This window comes from Cardiocondyla obscurior, linkage group LG29 (genome assembly GCF_019399895.1).
Source record: "Cardiocondyla obscurior isolate alpha-2009 linkage group LG29, Cobs3.1, whole genome shotgun sequence".
Classification (NCBI taxonomy): domain Eukaryota; kingdom Metazoa; phylum Arthropoda; class Insecta; order Hymenoptera; family Formicidae; genus Cardiocondyla; species Cardiocondyla obscurior.
Window position 1 is genome coordinate 1,013,801 of NC_091892.1, and position 20,617 is coordinate 1,034,417.

Below are 20,617 nucleotides of genomic sequence, written 5' to 3' on the forward strand. Positions count from 1 at the left end.
TCTCGCCATCTTTCAACTCGAAACAAATACTGAAAGAGAAGCACGTGTAGTTAGCGAGTACACGAATTATGGTTATCGTAAAAAAACGAATAACATACGTGGTTGATTTTTTTAATTAAAGATACGTGGATAAATAAATGACTATGGTTAAGAAAAAAGTAAAAGCTTATGTGAAGAAGAAGCGTATACCGGAGAGTAAAAAGATCGACGAACTTCGATCCAAATATGACACTGTAAGTACGCTGAAAGGCAGATGTGGGCGACGGCAGCTAGCGAACGTGACTTTAACATCGTGTGCGTTGCATTTCACATGTAGTACCGCATGTATATACCGCGCCGGCCGGTTTGCCGATGACTTTTTTCCTCCCCGTTCTCTCATTCCTTGCCTCTGCCGCCTAGGATTACGTACGCTAGCCGCTGTCGACGCAGAAAATGCCATATCTGCTCTTCGATCTACACGATTTCTTAATAATATATAACAATTCAAAGGATCGAAGGTAATTGTAATGTGAAATTATAGATTGATGTTACGAAAATAATCAAGTTTAACGACCTTCCTCTATCAAATCGTACTCTGAAAGGGTTGGCAGAATGCAACTACATCGAAATGACGGATATTCAGAGGCAGAGCATTGGATTGGCTTTGCAAGGCAACGATATATTGGGTGCTGCAAAAACCGGCAGCGGCAAGACGCTGGCTTTTCTAATTCCGGTACGAATAATACAAATTTATTACCAAGCTACAATATATGACTGTGTAAATTATTTTAGGTGTTAGAAATTTTATATTGCAAACAATGGACAAGACTAGATGGCCTGGGTGCGTTAATTATTACGCCGACGAGAGAACTGGCATATCAGATATACGAAACGTTACGAAAAGTAGGTCATTTCCACGATATTTCGGCGGGCTTGATTATAGGAGGAAAGGATTTGAAATTTGAGAAAAAACGCATGGATCAGTGCAATATAATTATATGTACACCAGGACGTTTGCTCCAACATATGGACGAAAATCCGTTATTTAATTGTGTAAATATGAAGGTAATTGTTAAATAATTACTTCACTTTTAATTATATAAATTACATGTTTTATATTTCGAAAATTTCATGGAGATACAATTGTAGATACTGGTACTGGATGAAGCAGATCGGTGTTTAGATATGGGTTTTGAAAAGACCATGAATTCCATTATCGAAAATTTGCCGCTTGAAAGGCAAACTTTGCTGTTTTCAGCAACTCAGACAAAGTATGTACATATTAAAATTAATAATTAACAAATTTTATCTCGTGACGTTATTAAGTGTGCTTTATATTTTTGTTAGATCTGTGAAAGATCTCGCGAGATTAAGTCTTAAAGATCCGTTGTACGTGTCGGTGCACGAACATTCTACTCACACCACGCCAGAGAATTTGCAACAGAGTTATATTGTATGTTCCTTGGAAGATAAACTGGCCATACTGTGGTCTTTTTTAAGAAATCACACAAAGCAGAAAATTATCGTGTTTTTTTCCAGCTGTAAACAGGTAATTATTTTCTTATGTCAGCGATTAATCGTGATGGCTTGAACTTGTTAAAATTCGATTTTAGGTGAAATATGTATTTGAATCGTTTTGTCGATTGCGACCGGGAGTCAGTTTATTAGCTCTTTACGGTACTCTTCATCAGTTGAGAAGGATGAATATCTATGAATCATTTTGCAGGAAGCAGCATGCTGTTTTATTCGCAACTGACATTGCCGCTCGCGGATTAGGTATGACGCATGATTCTCCAATTGTCAAAAAATCTGCTTTCGATTTATTTCATAATTTTATTAACTGTAATATTTATTATTTTGTAGACTTTCCTACTGTAAATTGGGTGATTCAAATGGATTGCCCGGAAGATGTTAATTCTTACATACACAGAGCAGGCAGAACTGCCAGGTTTAAAAATGGTGGTGAGTCTCTTTTAGTTTTGTTGCCATCCGAAGAAGCGATGGTTGAAAGACTCAAGCAACGTAAAATACCAATAAATATGATAAAGTAAGGTTTTTTGTTTATTATATAATTTTTTTTTAATTTATATACATGTATATTTTCATTATTCATTTATTTCTATTATTTAGGATTAATCCAAATAAGTTGCAGTCGCCGCATCGTAAGCTCGAAGCTTTATTGGCGCGAGACGTGACATTAAAAGAAACAGCTCAGAGAGCGTTTATATCGTACGTCAAATCGGTTTTCCTAATGAAAGATAAAGAGATCTTTAATGTACATGCTTTAAATACAGACGCATATGCCAAGTAAGCACAAAAAATTATTTATCATCTAACGTTAATTATATATATTGAATGTTTTTTACAGTAAGTTTTTTTTTGTTTTGTAGTTCTTTAGGTTTAGCCATACCTCCGAGAATCCGATTTTTACAAAGAATTCAGAAGAAAATGTCTAATAATAGTAACATTAAGACTGAAAAAGAAATAGATAAACTGTCAACTAATTCCACAGATGATAGTGAACAAGAAGATAATGACTCTGACAAAAATGAAATTCTTAGTAATAAAAATGAGGAAGAAATAATTAAAGAGGAAAATGTCGCTGCTCTTGAACTTGGTAAAAAAATTAAAAAATTGCGTTTAAATTATAGATTTTTTATTATTTATAAAAAGAACCTATTTAATACGCGTAATCATAATTTTTTTTTTTAGATGATAGTGACGAAGATATATTAACTGTAAAAAGAAAAAATATAGATATTGACGATATTCTAATAACAGAGAATGAAGACAGCAAGACTTCGAACAAAAAAAAATCTATTACAAAAGCAGCATTAGCTAAAAAGATTCTCCGAAAGAAAATTGTGCCTAATAAAAAAACTGTGTTTGATGATGAGGGACAAGTAAGAATAATACTAATCGACATAACTTATACTTACCACTCGACTTCTTTCTAAGTCTATATAATTTTAAAGATTAACAAAAGTTATTCTTATTATTAACTTGTTTTTTTTGGAGTTTATTCGATTATTTTTTTACACACTTCTAATACAAAACTACGTTTCAGGAATTAATTGATTCTACCAAAATGAAAATGTCAGAGTTAGCACGGCAATACGAGAATGAAGTCGATTCTGGTATTAATATTGAAATGGCCAAGCAAGTCTTGCGCGAGGAAGACCAGTTCGATAAAGTAAGATTTAGGGAAAAGATTAAAGAGAGGCACAGAGAAGAGAAAAGAAAACTGAAAATGGCTAAGAAAGAAGAAACAAACGATAAGGAGGAAGAGGAAGAGGAGGAGAAAGAAGAAGGAGATGCTGACAATTACAGTAGCGAAAGTGAAACTAGTGAAGGTCCAGATCTCTCATGGTTACCTGATCCAGATAAAATATATGGCAAGCAACAAGATGAAAATAAAGAAATGTCATTTGCAAACGAAGAAGATGAGGAATCAGAGGAGGAAAGCATAATTCACAGGTAAAAATCATATAACTTTTTATAAATAAATTTTATTTATAAATCATGGATGGTTAAATACAAATTAATTTAAAAAATGAATTTTTTTTGTGATAGACCGTTCAAAAGAAAATTAGTGACGCAACAAGAGCACAAAGGAATTAAAAGGAAACGAAAAGTATCCGATAATATCGATTTACAGGCCGACGAAGAATTGGCATTACAATTAATAAAAAATTAGCATCAAGTGCATCTTTAAAGAAATGTAAATTTTTACATTTTATTTATGAACTCGGCGTTATGTACACTTTACAATGTGACGATTTTATATTAACAGCAAAGTGTAATTTTACATTGTGTTATAAATTTAAATTCAACTAGATATAATTGTACTAAGGTGGCGTATGAATATTTGTCAACTTAAAAATTACGATCATATTTTTCTTACGCACACGAATATTGACGAGTATTTCTTTTTTTTTTTTTTTTTTATTTAATGGTAAGCTGTGCACAAGTATTTTACATTTCATATAAGTTATTCTCACAGTGATAATATTTGGTAAGTCATCTATAGGAACTGCTATTACTTACAATGTACAGCAAATATTTTACAAAATTCCAATTATTGAACAAGTTTATATATTACAGAACTGCTTTGCAAGAAGTTAAAAACCACTGAATTATTCAACAATGAAATGGTTTGAGAGAAATATTTTTCAGTTTTAAGCCAATAGACGAAATCTCGTCATTGCATATTGTCGAAGAGAGAGACCGTTCCTTATTTTGCATTTGTCCTAACTAGCTTATTTATTCATATCTCACTAGAAATCACACAAGATTCTTGGTATATGTACTTTGAACCTGTCACTTTTCACAGACAGCTGCTACAAGAAACTTCGATAAAATAATTTTCAGTCTTAAGCAGTTGCAATTTTGATGTTTTTGAGAATATTATCGACGACGTCTCTGCTCGTCGCAGTGCCACCAAGATCGCGAGTATGTATCCCTTGATTAAGCGTTTTATTAATTGCGTTTTGAATAAGAATAGCATGATGTTTATGACCCAAGTGACGTAGCATATCGACCGCGGCGTTTAACATTGCAATCGGATTCGCAATATTTTTGCCGGCGATACTAGTGCCGGTATTACGAGTGCCCGGTTCAAAGATTGTAAAATGATCGCCGTAATTCTTGCCGGCTAACAATCCAGCACCGCCTAACAAACCGCACACCACATTCGACACGATAGCGCCGTATAAATTAGTCGTTAACACGACGTCGAACTGGTGTGGATTCGACACGAGCTGCATGCAGCAATTATCAATAATCATATCGTTGTGAATTATATCTGGATAATCTTTGGCAACGCGTCGTGAGATCTCTAAGAAAAGTCCATCCGATAGCTTCATGATGTTCGCTTTGTGGACCGTCGTGACTTTTTTACGACCGTTTCTCTTCGCATACTCGAACGCATAACGAGCAACGCGTTCGGAGTTGAAATTTGTAATTACTTTCATGCTTTCAATTACACCGGTGACACTCTCGTGCTCCAGCATGGAATATTCACCCTCGGTATTCTGTCTTACGATAACGATATCGATATTTTTCTGACGCGAATTCACACCTGGATAGGAAACGCAATGTAGAACGTTCACATAGAGATCAAGCTCGTTCCTCAAAGCGACATTTCGAGAAATAACGCCAGCTTCTGTGCTGTGCGTTTCTATGTTTCCCTTCAGGGCTACCCCGTTCCTACGTATCGATGTAATCGCAAAATCCAAATCGACATTGTCGTCTGCATTGGGATCAATTTCAACGTCCTCAAAGTCTACTGGTACACCAGCGTACTTAAAAACCTAGTAAATCATATTTAAATAAATTATAAATATCATACCTGCGGCAGCTCTCAATAGAAAGTCGACGGAAACTTGTATAACTTTCATCCAACAAATTTGCGTATTGCTAAAGAACTTAAATGACGTTTATGCACCTCTTTTACATAACCCATCAGCTCGGGTCCAATGCCAGCACCGGGTAGCAACGTAACGGTGTGCCTGCCACCGTAATGAGCCTTCGGCATGGGCATCACCTTCTTGATAGTGGGAGTCTTATGTTGGATATCAAAGCCCGACAGAGAGGCACATCGGTGGCTCTGAAATATCACGGACTTGGGTTTCAGGTACCTCAGGATTGAACGGGCAGCCATCTCGCCGAACTGTCGCTATAAACAGGAATTTTAATCATCAATGAATCGAAGAGATGGCGATTTCTATAATAATGCGCGTTATTACCCAACATATACTGTTACACTTATGAATGCCTATATACCTATTTTAACAATACCTTCGCACCTAAAAGACCTTGCCAGCGCTACGCCAGACGCACCAAAACGCACCACACCACAGAACTGAGCATCTAAGCAAAACAGTACGAGCACGCCAACGCCACCACCATACATGTGACTTGAGATGCTATTTTCAAGAGAGCGACTTGGATAACCACGTTGTAATTGGCTGTAATAGAAAAGACAGTCGAATAAGCGTTCAAATATTAAAAAGAGTACAATTTATTATTAAAAAATTAAAAGAAATCAATGAAACAAATTTTATCAGCCAAAAAATAATTAATTAAAAATAATATAAAAATTAACTAATCAAGAAAATAGCAGCCTTACATTTTGATAGAAATAAATTTTACTTCGTGCTCTTCCTCTTTTTTTTATTTTTTCGTAAACATTTAGAATGCTTTTTTTTATTAAAATTACATGAAGGATTGCCTTTCTATCAATGATGTCAGGCTGACCAGATAGCGGGCTTCCGCCTTCCGTGAATTTTCACGTTAGGTTGGTTGAACTGTTATTTTCGCGGCAACGCGTGCGGCTGGCGGCATTGCCGGCAGTGACTCGCGGTGAGAAACGTTGGAAAATTTGGAAGAGTAAGTCGAGTAAAAAGGAGCTCGTGGAGGTGAAAGGGATTCTGTACTCCTGGGTCATCTTTGAAACGTTGAGACAATTTGGTAAGTACTCGCATTTAGACACGCGCGTTCCAAGATCGCAGATCGAGAGTGATTGTTAATATAAAGGAAAAAAGGAGTAAGAACACGGTACCGGCGAGCGCGTCCTCGCCGACTCCGCCATCTTAGACCGAACCGCCAAATTGCAGTCAGCTTCGCGGCAATTTTTACACAGCGAGGGTAAGCAGTTCGACAATTGCACGTCTTCCTCGTCTGCCGGTTGTCCTGGTTAACGTTACGTTGCTACGATTGCGCAATCGAAACGCCTAGAGTAATGGTCTCCGCGTGCCACCATGCCGCATTGATAATGACTGCGCCCCCCGCGCAATTCCCTTCCTCCGTTTTATTTACGACTCCGAGCGCGAGCGATGACGATATCCTGTACTTTTTCGCGATCGCAAAGTGATTGACGTTCCTTTTGTCGTTGCTTTTTTATTTCTTGACGTCATAATTGTGGACACCACGTGCTCTGACAAAGTATCTTTAAGAAAGCTTATTTATCTTTCTCGTTTGCAGTATATTAAAATGAGCAAAACTAAGGATGCGTCCGTGTCAGATAACGAAGGCGAGGAGGAGTTCAGTGTGGAGAAGGTGTTGGATAGAAGAGTTGTAAAAGGAAAAGTAAGATCTTATTTTGTTACATATTACAAGCATCAACTTTTAAAATGCTTTATTTTAACTATTAAAAAATAAAAATTTTATTTAAATTACAGGTAGAATACTTTTTAAAATGGAAAGGATATTCAAATGATGAGAATACCTGGGAGCCTGAAGAGAATTTAGATTGTCCAGATTTAATTGCTCAGTTTGAAGAGCAGCGAAAGAAAAAGGAAGCAGCTGGTTCTGGCAAACGTCACGAAGAGAAGGAACAGAAGAAACGAAAAAGTACTAGCACACCAACACCTACTCAAGCCAAGAAAAAGGCAGCTGTAGAAGAAAAGAAGTTGGAAGGTAAAGGGGAGCATCAACAATTTTTCTAGGATATATATATTTCGGATTTTCTTTTTATATTGAGCAAAAGGAATATAGATGTTTTATTAAGAATATACTTTCTATTTTATAGGATTTGCTAGAGGTCTCGATCCCGAGCGTATTATCGGTGCAACAGATTCTAGTGGCGAGTTAATGTTTTTAATGAAATGGAAAGGAACAGATGATGCAGACTTGGTACCTGCGCGACAAGCTAATGAAAAATGCCCACAAATCGTGATCAAATTTTACGAGGAACGACTCACGTGGCACAGTCCAGCCCATGACGAAGAAAATTCTACAAAGCCTGACCCAGAATAGCATCTGACATTGTTCAATGACTAATTTTTATCATTATGAAGTATTCCACAACGTTCTTAGTTATTTACGAGTTTTCTAACTTTTGTAGAAAAATAAATATAAGATCTTTTAAACCATATTATTTGATGTACAACAATGTAGAAAAAAAAAAAAAAAAAAAATCTGGATAAAGAAAGTTACTGTTACTTGCACAGTTTCATCACTAAAAAAACAATATAAATCTACTATAAAGTAATATTTACATAATTTAAACTATTATTTCAAAATGTTACTTCTAACAATTTTTTTTTAATATGTATCTATTTTCGAATAATAATTACACTGTTCACTAATGTGCATTTATGAAATGTTCCTTTTAATAGACGTTTTTAAACTATTATCAAACACACGTATGTATATTTCATTTAATTAACGTCAGAATTATAAATTCTGTGAACTTTACAAATATTTCAGCTATAACTTAAAACTACACATTTATTGCTTGAATCTTTTAACACGATTATTGTCGAACGGCCGAACAGATTTTCGCTTCTTCCCAAATGATCCTTTCATTCGTTGATGTCGCTTCGTTTCCCAATCAATTTGTTTAGCACTGGCGCCGTCGTTGCTACTAAAGACATTACTACCACCGTGCTTTCCTTTGGTTTTATTTTGTTCCTCCAACATTTCAGCGAACTTTTCTGCCGATACAAATATATTGTTATCAATTCCTTTTTTCTTCTTTTTACTTTTCAGATTTTTTGCATTTAGCTTTTTATTCAAACTCGAAATTAATTCGTCATCGGCATCATCATCCTCGGAACCATTGAAGTCCATATCGCTCAGATCTTCATTATCCACGTCTTCAAGATCGCTTAAATTTTGCAAATTATCGTCATCCATAACATCTTCATCAAGCATGGCATCTGATGCACTGTCGTCATCGACGATGTCATTATCGTCGTCATCAGATTGATCATCGTCATCTTCATCCTCGTCGTCAGAATCCTCATTTCTTGTTTTACCTGTAACAATATAATTATTGTCAAGATATTTCATAACTTCTAATAAGTGTACAATTGAACAAAGAAGACTATTTTATCGATATTTTTTACAAAATTAATATATTACGTTTATTTTTTCTAGGTAAAATATCCGCTGCTATGTCTAAATCGTCAAAGTCTTTGGCGCCGCCCATACGATCCAACATATCGTTAAATTCTTCGCTGTTAACGCTCTCCGAATCTTCGTCGTCGTCGTCTTCTTTTTTTATACGTCTTTTAATCTCGTCTTTTTGTTTTAAATATCGGTACAGAAATAACTCGTCTACCGGTATTCGCTCCTCTTTCACATCGAGATACGCTGCGCTATCAACTGGAAGGGATCGTATACCCTTAGGTGTGTATCCAGCGCGTTGCGCCAAAGGATCGTTCTTTTTTTGCACTTTCTTGTTTTCTAGCTTCTTCGGATTCTTAAAGACATATCGGTCCAAGAATCGAATCAACGTCAAATCCTCCAAGGGATCGCCTGTGTACTCGATCATTTTCCCTACGAATATAATTAAAAATATTATAACGACAGAAAAAAAAATAGTGAACAATGTTAAATTTTTATTACCTTGAATGATTTGATTCGCAAATAAAGCCACACTCGGATGGAAATGTCTAGATAATGCTTCAAGTTCGGTATTTAATCCTCTAACTGCTCCTGCATATAAAGGATTTCGACAAAAAGGATCGTACGATTTTACATCTTGCACTTCGATTTTTATATCCGTTTCTTTCTTTATATTCGTTTCCGCATCAACCGTGATATTCGATAACATAATAGAATTTTCATTTTCTATTACATGAACGTCTTCTGTATCCGATAAGTTATCATTTACTTCGCATACTTCATAATTTTCGACTTTAATAGCTTTACTAGATTCGAATATATGTTTTAAATCATGACGACTTCGTAAAATTTTAGAAATAATATATAACATAGCACATGTTACATTCGCAGGAAAATAGCACGAAATTTGCAAAATTCTTTTGATAAAAGCACATACGCGTAGTATGCTTTGATCTTTCTGAAGAACTCGATACAACAGATTGAGAAATACCGCGTGTTTATTTGCTATTCCTATTTGCCGATCGAATAACTTCCTGTAAAAGGCAGAATAAAATCGATTCGCTTGAGACTCGTCTTTGCCTGTTACCTAAAAACAAACGTAATTTTTAGTATTAAAAAAAAAAATTAAATATAGTAGCAAAAAGTATTATTTTTTTTTCATTTACTTGATGCAGCAAACTAAGTGCATTGAGAGAAACATTAAACGATCCGAGGTGAACAACTTTATAAATTGAGTCGATGTGTTCATTTAATATTTTTGAGTCTACTTTGGCGTAAGGATACGCTCTATTAACACCCATTAGAATCGCTGCCATCATCCTGCTGTCCGGCTCTCCTTTCTTCAAGCATGCTTTAAAAAATGCAAAGTACACTTCTACCAATGTACTAGCTACTTCTTCGTCATTTTTATCCAAGACATATTGTGCTAGCAGACATATAGCGTAATACTGAGCACGCTGGCTGACGTTTTTTCTAAACAACAGCTTCTCGACTTCGCGTAAGATTACGAGCTTCATGTTAGGATGCTCGTACAATAATTTGTTCATACAAAATATAGCTTTGGATCCAACCTTACTGCTCGGATCGCCAATTTTATTTACGAGTAATTCCAGCAACTTATGTTCCTGCTCAGAATTACCTATCAACAGATCGGTCATTGCAGATATAGCCTTTTCACGATTTGTATCTACTGTATCGGAAGCGACTGTAGATAAATTCAAAACAAAACGCTCGTACTGTTCACGTAACTGGTCCTCAAAATACCAGTGCGACAATAATCTATTTCTAGCAGGGCTTGTCTTGACAGTAGAATCTGATTCACTTTCTATATTGAGCATGTCCAAATTCTGTTCTTCTAATTTCAATAACTTATAATCAGGATGTAACAGATCGGCTAGAAACAGTTCTTTTAGCGACGTTATAATCGTGCCACACTGATTATGTTTAGCACCTTTTACTTGGGATATCAAAGATACCAAACGGCTGAGATTATATTTTGGATTATCTTGCACCAGTACTATACTGGCTGCTACCTTGTCCGAACTAGTGCCTTGTTGCAATGCAGTTTTCAACCATTTTATCTCTGAATCATGCGATTTAGATTGTTTTAATTGAAAACCTGCTGTTTCTGCATCCAGATATTTCTTCCCCTCATCCTTTAGATGCAGAACATCGGCTTCAGACTTGGAATGTTTGCTAGGTCCTGCTGCTTTCGGATATTCCTCGTACCATTTCTGCCTTATGTTACTCGCAGTTTCGCCGTTAACGAATTTATCATTAAATCCGTGCTTCATTTTTTTTTTTAATTCTGAAATAATTTTAAATTAATATTTATATCGAAATTTATAATACAATGTTCTAATATTTATTGTAAAATAACACAATAGAGTTCTCATTACTGATTTAAATTATAAAATAACTTGTACATAGATTATATATATACGTACGTTGCTAATATCAAAAACGTTGATAAATTTTTTCTAACGAAAACTTTTTTATTTAGATCGTTTACCTAAACGTGTTTAGCTTTGATTTTTGTTTTTCTCCAATCCTAACCAACAATATGCTCTTTAAAAGAGCATGCTAAAACGGAGCAGATCAAACTACATTACCAGACTGACGCTGATTGGTTCTTTCGTCATGGTGAGCACGCGGTTCGAGTTCGAAACGAAAATGTCGAGGCCTCTGCGCGTAATCTTAGCCCGTATCTTGTGTCGAATTCGAGGATTTGACGGTCGGGAGTGTCGTGGACTATCTCGACAGTGTCCAGTGCGCGGAAGGATAACTCGACCCGTCCCATTTGAGAGGAGGGACAGGCCCGGGGGGCATCGTGCATCGGCGGAGCAACTTATAGGTAAGCATACATTTTTTTAAATTAAATCTTTATAAAAAAAAATTTTTTTATCTTTTTTTTTATTAATCTTATTAATTTATTAATGTTCCTAATTATGACGCGCACAAATTGAGTGGGAAAAACTTTTTAGAAAAACAAATAGCATACGCGAAGCGTGCACATGGTTTGTTCTAGTAAACTAAAAAAATGTATCGGGCAGTATTGTTACATAAAGAGCCTTTCAAAATATTAATTTTATTGAGATAAATAAGTTTTCCAAATAAATTGTTAGAAATGACCGATATTCGTCTATGACTTCGTACCAGTGGTGGTAATAACACGTACAATGTGAACTAAAAAACAGATTTTTACTACGGCGACGGTGGCTAGAGTACGTGATCTTAGGGTGTGCGTCGTATCTCACATGTACCACATGTATATACCGCGCCGGCCGGTTTGCCGATGACCGATTTCTCCCAGTTCTCTCATCCTTTCCCTCTGTCGCCTAGAGTTACGTACGCTTATAAATCGAATACAGAAGTTCTTGATATAAAAACATATAAAATAAAACAATAAAAAAATTATTTAACATAATTATGAATACTATATATATTCCATTTCAATGCTTTTAAATTTATTGGAAAATATATATAATTGTTCGCAAGTAGTTAATGTAGCAATAGTTCGCATGTCATTAAAGCGATATATACAGTTTCGTTTATGCGCATTTTCCAGTTGTAATCGGAATTTTCGATAACCATATTATCTACCAGAGTTGATATTATACGTAAAAGTATAGATATATACTCTTGCATCACAGATTTTTATTTTATTTTATTACGTGAAACATTGGGCTTTTTATTAATTCGGATTAAGTCATTCAGAAAGCGATTAAATTGTTTTAATGAGCTCAAACTTAATTGGGAGCTCGTTTGAACATATAATTTACGATAAAAACTTATTTTAATATTATTAAATCACTCTCATCCGATTAATAACCCAGTTTCATTGGAAACGTTGATAAATAATAATTACAGCTAAATGTGTAGAATACGAAAATAATCAGTCAGAAGTCGAAGTTAAATCGGAATTAAAGATAAATAAAATTTATCTTCGCTTAATTAAACAATATAAAAAAAAGATGTATTAAATGACACAAATAATTCAACAAAAATTATTAGTGACTAGATTTAAAAAATTTTATCAATAAAAACAGCTTAATTGAAACATTGAAAAATTACTCACAAATTAATATTATGTCTATAAATCCCTGAATTTTACATTATAATACAAGCAAATGTAACTTGTTCTATACCAAATGTATTAATTTTTTAGCTTAAATTTTAATAAACTGCAATTCTGCAATATGCAAATTTATATATAAATCTTACATATTTCTTATACTTTTTAAGACTTTTGTTTAAAAAATTTAGTTATCTAATCCTCGGTGCCTTCTTTTCATTCTTGCATACGGCCCAATTTCAGGATCCATTACAAAATCGTACAAGACAGAAACCCACGAATTGTGCTGTGGCAAATCATCATAAAATTCTGCAGCTATACGTTTTACCTGCATAATATAATAAAATTAATAAATAAATTATGTATATACATAATAATCGAATCAACATAACAATTTTTAACATACTTCTGGTAATCTAGAACCAGGCACAGCAGGAAAATCGTGGTGTTCATTATGATATCCAACGTTGAAAGTAATGAAATTTAAAGGACCATAATAACTGTACGTTTCAAAACCTTTTCTATACATATAATGCTCCGATATAAAATGTCCTGCGACAGGATGCAATCCCATTGCCATAAGAGAGCCAATAAGTAAATAAAACAATACTTTACCACCTAAAAAATATTTTTATTAATTTTTCTCGATACCAAATTAAAAATTTTTCATAAAAATTAATTTTTTTATTAATTTTAAAACTTACCAAAAAAGTACCATACGCAGCTATCAAATATCACTTGTATAACTAAATTTATGTATTCTAGAGATGTTGGTATTTTTGGATACGTTACAAGAGGGCGAAATGCGTAAAAAAATGGTTGTAGTAATACCCAACAAAATTTACCAAAGGTTGTACAAAATAGTTTAGCCTCTAATAATGTTGGTAAATCCGTATCTAATACTTCATCTCCCTGGTACTGAAAACATAATATATTTTACATTAATTAAAAATACATTAAGTTGCTAGATAACAAAAATCAATTCTTAATATTTCTTTTACACGATGGTGTTCGAGATGATATTTTTTAAAACTGATTGATATCGGTATTCCTATTGGCAAGTTTGCAAAAAAACCAAACAATCGATTAGCCATAGGCCTAGCATGTCCAAAGGCAAGATTATGAGATATTTCATGTATCGCTAAAAAGAAAAAAAAATCACATACATTAGCATAAATAAACAATAATTCATTAATTGCTGTTTTACTGCATTGGAGAATAAAATGTATACATACCAAGCATAAGAGAATGATTTATAACACCCCCAAAGCAATAAGCTAATAATAAGAGTTTTGGATAACTCAAATCTTTGACAATAAAGAATGATAAAAACTGCATTAATACCATTCCAGTGACAACCCATTTAAAATTTGGATCATATCCAAATAACTTTTTAATTTGTGGATATTTCTCTGAAATAAATAAATTACTTAATAAGATACAATTTAATATTACCAATTATATATCACTATACATTTTTTTAAGTAGTAATTGACCGTTTGGAAAAAATTAATTAAGAAGAAAAATAATTTTTCTGGAATAAAATAAAAAATACTGGAAATAAATTAACTGGTAATAAGATAGCAATATAATGGTAATACAGCAATAAAATGTACTGTACTGCCGAAAACTTTTGGCATAGGCGTGGTTACTTATTCAGTTCTTAATTATCTTTAAGTATTGCGTCTCACAAGAGTGTCATCCAAATATTTATACCGTAGGCTATCGTGAAATATCAATCATACAACTTGTTCTACCCGCGGCTGTCATACCCAGAATTATTTTACGTCGCGAAGCATGCGGCTCCTCCGTGTAAACCCATTCGAAGTCCGTCCTCGAGACCCGCTGGCCCATCGCGTACGCTCTCGACTCGTTCGGTAGGAAGATGAAATGGATCCCGGCAACGGCTAAAACTGAAATAACATCGTCAACGACGATCGGAACAGATCAGAACGATTAGAACAAGAAGTAAACGCCCATTGCGTAGATACACTTGAACTTACAATGTCGTCACATTACTTGATATCGCCGGATTCGCCGGGCTAATGCGCCTTCTTTTTTTTCCTACGCTTGTTATACCACGTTATACTGCGTTATACAGAGTATCTCGATATCACCGGCCACGTTCCATAGTAAATCACGCGACCTGTGTCGCATATAAACGATAGAGGCCGCTGCTCCCTCGAAATCGTGAATTACAAAACAGTTACGAAACCGAATATCGCCAAATAATTTTGTAATCACAGCCTCCGTGCAGTTTTATACTTTCGTTTGCCGATTTATAAAATCCGTTCACTATAAAGTGAATTTTTTTTGCATTTTCTTTGTAGCCGTTTGATTACACATGCATTTTATTTTAAGTGCAAAAGGTGTAAGGTAGCGTAGCTACGAAAATGTAAGGTATACGAGAAACAGACTGAAAACTGCTGAAAACAGATGAGTCGTTGATTAGTCTATCGTTCTCGTTTGATAAAACACTTTTCGAAGTATCGTGATATTTAATCAACTAAAATAAATTATGCCGAAAGTACGACGAAGCAAGAAACCGCCGCCAGACGGTTGGGAGTTGATCGAGCCGACTCTGGAAGAATTGGAGCAAAAGATGCGTGAAGGTGAGTACTGTGAGGTTATATTAACTGTTTCGATTTAATAAAGGATATTTAAAAATTTGTTTGCTTGCTGCAGCCGAAACAGAGCCTCACGAAGGCAAAAGGAAGCAAGAATCTTTATGGCCTATATTTAAAATTCATCATCAGAAATCTAGATATATTTACGACTTGTTCTACAGGAGAAAGGCAATCAGTCGCGGTGAGTACGATGTACAATTTTAAAAAAAACGTCCGATAGATTTCAAATATTACATCTAGCTTCATTAAGGCTCTTGTTTTAGAATTGTACGATTATTGCTTGAACGAAAACATTGCCGACAAAAATCTGATCGCCAAGTGGAAGAAGGTTGGCTACGAAAATTTGTGTTGTTTACGTTGTATTCAAACGCGGGACACAAATTTCGGCACGAATTGCATTTGCAGAGTGCCGAAGGGTAAGCTCGAGGAAGGCCGGATAGTGGAGTGTATACATTGCGGTTGTCGAGGATGCTCGGGTTGAGTGCAGCAATTTCCTGTACAAGGCACTTTATCTTTTATTACGGCAAGATTATTAAAGTAATTTGCGCACGTCTCACATTTTTACTCGATCATTAGAAGCCACTTTTTAGGCTCTGTAAATCGGGCAGCAAAGTATAGCGGCGTTTGCACTCGCCAGTCATATGTTACACATTTGTTTTCAGACTCTATATTCACTCGCAACACATGAGCACTTTTACGGAAGGCAGAAATCATAATGACCACTCCGACGCGCATACTCGGCAGGCGCATAAATTTCTCTTCGCCGTCCATGAAGATTTTACCTTTTGGAGTAATCATCAGTGCCGCTGCTCTTTTTAAAGTGTCATGACTACCTTGTGGATTATAAACTAATGCAATACCTTCATCATCTCTTCCCTCTTGTGAAACTTCTAAAAACTATATGATAAATTAAAACTTAGACGAAAAGTGTAGATAAAAATAATATCGCATATAATTACCTTGAATTCAATTATGTGATTTGCATCAAATTGAGGACCTTGCGAAAATAATGTACTTATAATATTCGTAATTTTTCCAACAGTTTTTTTATTATTAGTGATTGCATAATTTTTATTATCCAGTTCCCAGTCTGTAATTATTGTAAATAATTTTTTATGACCATTGCATTAATATTTTACACAAAATTTAAAACATTTCTGAAGCTTTTAAAGTTTCTTTTTAATCCAAAAATTATTATTATTAAGATATCGAATTTAGAAAAATTTTATTCCTAATATAATGTCTGCTTTTTCCATACATACTATAAGGCGGTATAGAAGTTTTTGCGACGTGGTGTATGCTCTTTGCGACACCGTTGTCCGCTTGTATTCTAATTCTGAGTGTAACTGGCCGATCAACAGGTATATTTCTGATAAAACAAGAAGTTTCTGGTCCTATGTACACAGTCTTAAATTTGCTCGACGCCAAGTCGAGTATCTCCCCGTTAGCTTTCTCTACGACAAATGTCTGTTCTTCGGCAAAGTACTCCGGATTAGTAACGTGCCATTTAACAAATAATCCAGCGGGTCTCTCCTCAATGTTCATTATTTGAACAGGTTCTATACGAGATATGTAACCGAGTTTCGATATCTGTTCCACGATCTCTTCCTTACACGAGTTCGACGGACGATTAAAATTTATATTTGGAAGCTCTTCGGAATACGGTACAGCCGGAATTCTTAAAAATAATTTATAATGTTTAATTTCTAAGATAATCTTTTTAATTTTTATACTATAATTACGAAGCTCTCTCACCTGCCTATATCATTACTTGCGGAAATAATTTTTCCAAGTTTAATCGCGTTGTGCTGTTGCGGATGCTGTAGAACATTTTCGCTCATCGATATAATGTTCTGCGCATTTTCGATCTGTGCCTCTACCTCTTTTCTACAGGCCCTTAACGGTATTAAACTCTCGTGTTTATGAATTTCTGCCTCTAGTATCAGATGTTCGCGTCTCTTATTGATTTCGTAGCATACATCATCTAACACAGATTGAAACGTCTCGTCTAGATCTTTTAACGTACGCATCATACTATTTTCTATCTGACAAAACAATTTTCTCGTGTTAATGTAATTGCTAAGTATAAATATAAGTAGAAATTTTAATTTACCTGCTGATCAGCATTATCGAGATCTTTCAATTGACAATTTAGTTTCTCTATATATTCCTGTGTAGATTCTATAATGCTTTTAATATCGCCTTCCACATTTTGCAATGTTTCTTCTTTTTGTGCAAAAGTATTTTCTCTGTTAGGATACGATGCATCTGTGCCACAATTTTTATCCGCACTTTGCTCATATTGATTTAATTTCTTTAAAGCGTAGATTAAACGCATTAAAAGCTCTTCCCTCTTCGTTTTTTCATTATCGGGTATCACAGATCTTTTACTAACAATATTTGGCGTTAATGATTTGATATTTATGTATTTCTGTAATAGTTCGTCATAATTGTTAATTTGCTCCAGCTCCAGTTTGTCGGTCAGTTTCTGTTTGGTCAGTGCTTCTAAAATTTGTTCCATATCTGAAAAGAAAAAAAAATGATTTGAGTTAATATAAATAATTATTGACGATATTAAAATGTTTTCAAATTACTACGCGTTAAATTTTTCGTATTACAGATATTGTTTAATTAAATGATGCCAGGAATATTTTGCATAGCAATCAGTAGGGTCAGCTTGAATTTCTTTATCAGCAAATGTTTGTGTTTGCTGATTGCTTAATATCAAGCATTTCTTCAATCTTTCTTCCGACGATCTCGTAAAACCGTATAATTTAACACGATTTGCTTTATTATTGCTGATTTCAGTTTCGTTTCGGTTATAATTCTTACTCGGTGTTAGCAATATACCGTTCCAATAATCTGGATCGTTATAATCGTTTAAAGAAGCTTGTGTACTAGTTCCTATAATTTGCCAGGAATATTTAACGCGCATTTTGTACGCAGATTTATTATCGCCTACATTATTTAACAAGTTTTGCAATAAGGTATGTGATGTCTGCGTGCCTATCCCAATAACTTGCCAAGAATATTTTATTTTACAGCGATAAGGGTTTTCGCCATTCTTTTCAGCTATTTTCATTTCACGTGGATTGTCGAGGCCTTTCCTTTGAGAAGGAGGCACCCAATTGTCTGTTTCCCATGAATATTTGACGTTACTCTTGGTCTTATCTTTATCCCTTGTAAGACTTTTCATTGCACTTTGTTGATTCGCAAAATTATTATCGTGGTTTTCGGTCGAGTGAAAGTTATAGGTAGAAGACAAATCAGTGTTAATAGATTTCAAATGGGATTGTGCGAGTTGTGAGATATTATTTCCTGATGTAATATCATTTTCATAATGTAAAACATTAATTTCATATTCGCTGTTACTGGGATATAAATGGTTTGACGTTATATCAGACCGCGGCCTTTCCCTGTTTACGATATTTACAAACGTTTTCATCTTTTCAATTTTGAAGCTTGACAGTGATGAGGCTGACGCCGTGGAAGCAGTGCTTATCATGTCGTAGAATGATTGACTTGGTGACAAATCTGGTTTATTCGCGACACTACTAACAAGTGTTTCTATCTTCGGCAAAGGCGGAGATATGTTCTCATGTTTTGTTTGGCTTTCCTTCATTTGTGGCAGATTGCACTTCCTTGATAACTTTATAGATCTTGAACTTATTTTGCGCAAATCTTTGTTATCTGTCACCAGCCCAGATTGCACAAGCACTGTGTTGAGAAAACGTACTCTATTATTTTTCTCCTTAAGAGATAATTCCTTCGATGTACGCATATTCTGCGACGTGCTGGTTTTTTCAATGTTCGGAGAAGTATTCTCCAAAATCGTATACTTCGTACTTTGATTTTTGGCTTTCCAGCGGTCGTTTCTTTTTACCTACGGTTTCAAACTTTAAATGTGGAAAAGAATATTTTAAACAATTTTTTTTTAATTAAAACATTTTTTTTTTATTAAAAAAAGACATATTTTTTTAAATATCTAATTAAAAAAAAAAAAAAGTAAAGTAATAATTTAGAATAGAAAATTTGATTGACCTCTAATGAATTTTCCAAGGGATTATGTAATTTACGCAAGGGTGCCTCTGAGAATAATGCAGGATTGCCTTTACAGTTTTGTGTTCTAAAAATTCGATGCCTGTTTTTTAAGAAGGGAATGTCGCAGCTTTGCTTAAATAGTATAGGTTTCATAACAGGAATCATTACATTCTTGGTGTGCAATATTACATCTGGCATTCTCCTCTTCTGCGAATTAATATTTTTAAAGCATCTGCCTTTTATCGGAATTGAGTCTCCCATGTTACAGGTTTCTATAGTCAAATATATGTAAAAAAAAATTAAATCTTAAACATATAAATATTTCAGTATACGATGTATGCATTTTTCACAGGTATAACCTATAAATTCGCTCTCTTTATTATATCTAAATTATATCACGAGTAAGATATCGTGTTAAACGGTGATTAATTACGATAACGTAGTTTTGTAACATCAGCATGTTTCTCAAAATCAGATAAATGACTCATATCCGTAAGAAGAAAGTGATAAAAATTATATATGTCAATTCACACATATATAATTTTAATATATACTCACGGAACGTTGGAAATTAGCCGAGACAATTAAAATGGGAAACCGGACAAGAATGAGTGATACACGAGAGAAATTTAGAAAACGATAATTTTGTTGAAAAGTTATGACATTTGAAACACACGGGTGATCGCGTATCTCCGAGGGCGGTGCATCTTGCCGTGGACCGTTCTAAATATAACCAAGCAGGCATGATATCATGCACATGCATGAAACATAATTACTATACGCCATGAATTCTACGGATCCTAATACTCGACTTTACTGCGTGATTCGCACAAAAAATATTAATATTTATATCACGATATTTAAACGATAAAGTACATTTTATCATTATTTATATACATATTATATTTAAACATTATATAATACAGTCCAATATCACATGATCCTCCCTGGCATTAAATTAAAATAAAAATATGTGAAACAATAACTATACATAAAAGATAATAATCGTAACGATAATGTGGGAAACAAAAATATGTGTTAA

General features: G+C 34.4%; 8 protein-coding genes across 15 annotated transcripts; 3 read left to right on the forward strand and 5 right to left on the reverse strand.

Moving 5' to 3' along the window:
- The first annotated feature begins 15 nt into the window (after positions 1–15).
- Positions 16–3,813, forward strand: LOC139112472 (probable ATP-dependent RNA helicase DDX10). The gene is made up of 12 exons (XM_070673516.1): positions 16–233; positions 521–712; positions 772–1,044; positions 1,129–1,250; positions 1,327–1,528; positions 1,593–1,755; positions 1,843–2,026; positions 2,110–2,286; positions 2,370–2,596; positions 2,692–2,882; positions 3,047–3,456; positions 3,553–3,813. Exons 1-12 carry the CDS (start codon positions 138–140, stop codon positions 3,674–3,676), a joined length of 2,361 nt encoding a protein of 786 aa, XP_070529617.1. The 5' UTR covers positions 16–137; the 3' UTR covers positions 3,677–3,813.
- Positions 3,814–3,904: 91 nt separating this feature from the next.
- On the reverse strand, positions 3,905–5,882 carry Idh3g (Isocitrate dehydrogenase (NAD(+)) 3 non-catalytic subunit gamma). 4 transcript variants are annotated; one of them, XM_070673519.1, is made up of 3 exons: positions 5,779–5,882; positions 5,426–5,656; positions 3,905–5,291 (listed from the first exon to the last, which is right to left on the reverse strand). In XM_070673519.1, the coding sequence occupies exons 2-3, from the start codon at positions 5,639–5,641 to the stop codon at positions 4,353–4,355; spliced, it is 1,155 nt and encodes a 384-aa protein (XP_070529620.1). In that variant the 5' UTR covers positions 5,642–5,656; positions 5,779–5,882; the 3' UTR covers positions 3,905–4,352. The 4 variants fall into 4 exon arrangements, with proteins under 4 accessions (XP_070529620.1, XP_070529621.1, XP_070529618.1 ...); XM_070673520.1 differs by having other exon boundaries at positions 5,787–5,874; XM_070673517.1 differs by having other exon boundaries at positions 5,764–5,863.
- A 414-nt stretch (positions 5,883–6,296) lies between these two features.
- On the forward strand, positions 6,297–8,069 carry LOC139112561 (chromobox protein homolog 1). 2 transcript variants are annotated; one of them, XM_070673650.1, is made up of 4 exons: positions 6,297–6,450; positions 6,964–7,068; positions 7,161–7,398; positions 7,511–8,069. In XM_070673650.1, the coding sequence occupies exons 2-4, from the start codon at positions 6,973–6,975 to the stop codon at positions 7,735–7,737; spliced, it is 561 nt and encodes a 186-aa protein (XP_070529751.1). In that variant the 5' UTR covers positions 6,297–6,450; positions 6,964–6,972; the 3' UTR covers positions 7,738–8,069. The 2 variants fall into 2 exon arrangements, with proteins under 2 accessions (XP_070529751.1, XP_070529752.1); XM_070673651.1 differs by lacking the exon at positions 6,297–6,450 and adding an exon at positions 6,512–6,627.
- A 42-nt stretch (positions 8,070–8,111) lies between these two features.
- Noc1 (Nucleolar complex protein 1) lies at positions 8,112–11,562 on the reverse strand. 2 transcript variants are annotated; one of them, XM_070673640.1, is made up of 5 exons: positions 11,445–11,562; positions 9,999–11,140; positions 9,334–9,919; positions 8,848–9,264; positions 8,112–8,741 (listed from the first exon to the last, which is right to left on the reverse strand). In XM_070673640.1, exons 2-5 carry the CDS (start codon positions 11,124–11,126, stop codon positions 8,212–8,214), a joined length of 2,661 nt encoding a protein of 886 aa, XP_070529741.1. In that variant the 5' UTR covers positions 11,127–11,140; positions 11,445–11,562; the 3' UTR covers positions 8,112–8,211. The 2 variants fall into 2 exon arrangements, with proteins under 2 accessions (XP_070529741.1, XP_070529740.1); XM_070673639.1 differs by lacking the exon at positions 11,445–11,562 and adding an exon at positions 11,280–11,426.
- Positions 11,563–12,277: 715 nt separating this feature from the next.
- Ifc (delta4-sphingolipid-FADS-like protein ifc) lies at positions 12,278–15,055 on the reverse strand. Its single transcript, XM_070673646.1, has 7 exons — positions 14,911–15,055; positions 14,680–14,820; positions 14,143–14,319; positions 13,909–14,048; positions 13,612–13,825; positions 13,314–13,525; positions 12,278–13,235 (listed from the first exon to the last, which is right to left on the reverse strand). The coding sequence occupies exons 2-7, from the start codon at positions 14,759–14,761 to the stop codon at positions 13,095–13,097; spliced, it is 966 nt and encodes a 321-aa protein (XP_070529747.1). The 5' UTR covers positions 14,762–14,820; positions 14,911–15,055; the 3' UTR covers positions 12,278–13,094.
- A 218-nt stretch (positions 15,056–15,273) lies between these two features.
- L(1)10bb (BUD31-like protein) lies at positions 15,274–16,688 on the forward strand. 2 transcript variants are annotated; one of them, XR_011547401.1, is made up of 4 exons: positions 15,274–15,519; positions 15,593–15,715; positions 15,798–16,071; positions 16,197–16,688. XR_011547401.1 is itself a non-coding variant. In XM_070673652.1 (3 exons), exons 1-3 carry the CDS (start codon positions 15,426–15,428, stop codon positions 16,013–16,015), a joined length of 435 nt encoding a protein of 144 aa, XP_070529753.1. In that variant the 5' UTR covers positions 15,274–15,425; the 3' UTR covers positions 16,016–16,688. The 2 variants fall into 2 exon arrangements, 1 of the variants encoding a protein (XP_070529753.1); XM_070673652.1 differs by having other exon boundaries at positions 15,798–16,688.
- LOC139112556 (cytokine receptor-like factor 3) lies at positions 16,032–20,276 on the reverse strand. Of its 2 annotated transcripts, none has more exons than XM_070673642.1 (6): positions 20,134–20,276; positions 17,648–18,057; positions 17,290–17,579; positions 16,797–17,212; positions 16,494–16,624; positions 16,032–16,431 (listed from the first exon to the last, which is right to left on the reverse strand). In XM_070673642.1, the coding sequence occupies exons 2-6, from the start codon at positions 18,053–18,055 to the stop codon at positions 16,096–16,098; spliced, it is 1,581 nt and encodes a 526-aa protein (XP_070529743.1). In that variant the 5' UTR covers positions 18,056–18,057; positions 20,134–20,276; the 3' UTR covers positions 16,032–16,095. The 2 variants fall into 2 exon arrangements, with proteins under 2 accessions (XP_070529743.1, XP_070529742.1); XM_070673641.1 differs by lacking the exon at positions 20,134–20,276 and adding an exon at positions 18,153–18,287.
- LOC139112502 (origin recognition complex subunit 1) lies at positions 18,149–19,836 on the reverse strand. Its single transcript, XM_070673546.1, has 2 exons — positions 19,576–19,836; positions 18,149–19,417 (listed from the first exon to the last, which is right to left on the reverse strand). The coding sequence occupies exons 1-2, from the start codon at positions 19,834–19,836 to the stop codon at positions 18,149–18,151; spliced, it is 1,530 nt and encodes a 509-aa protein (XP_070529647.1).
- Positions 20,277–20,617: the final 341 nt, after the last annotated feature.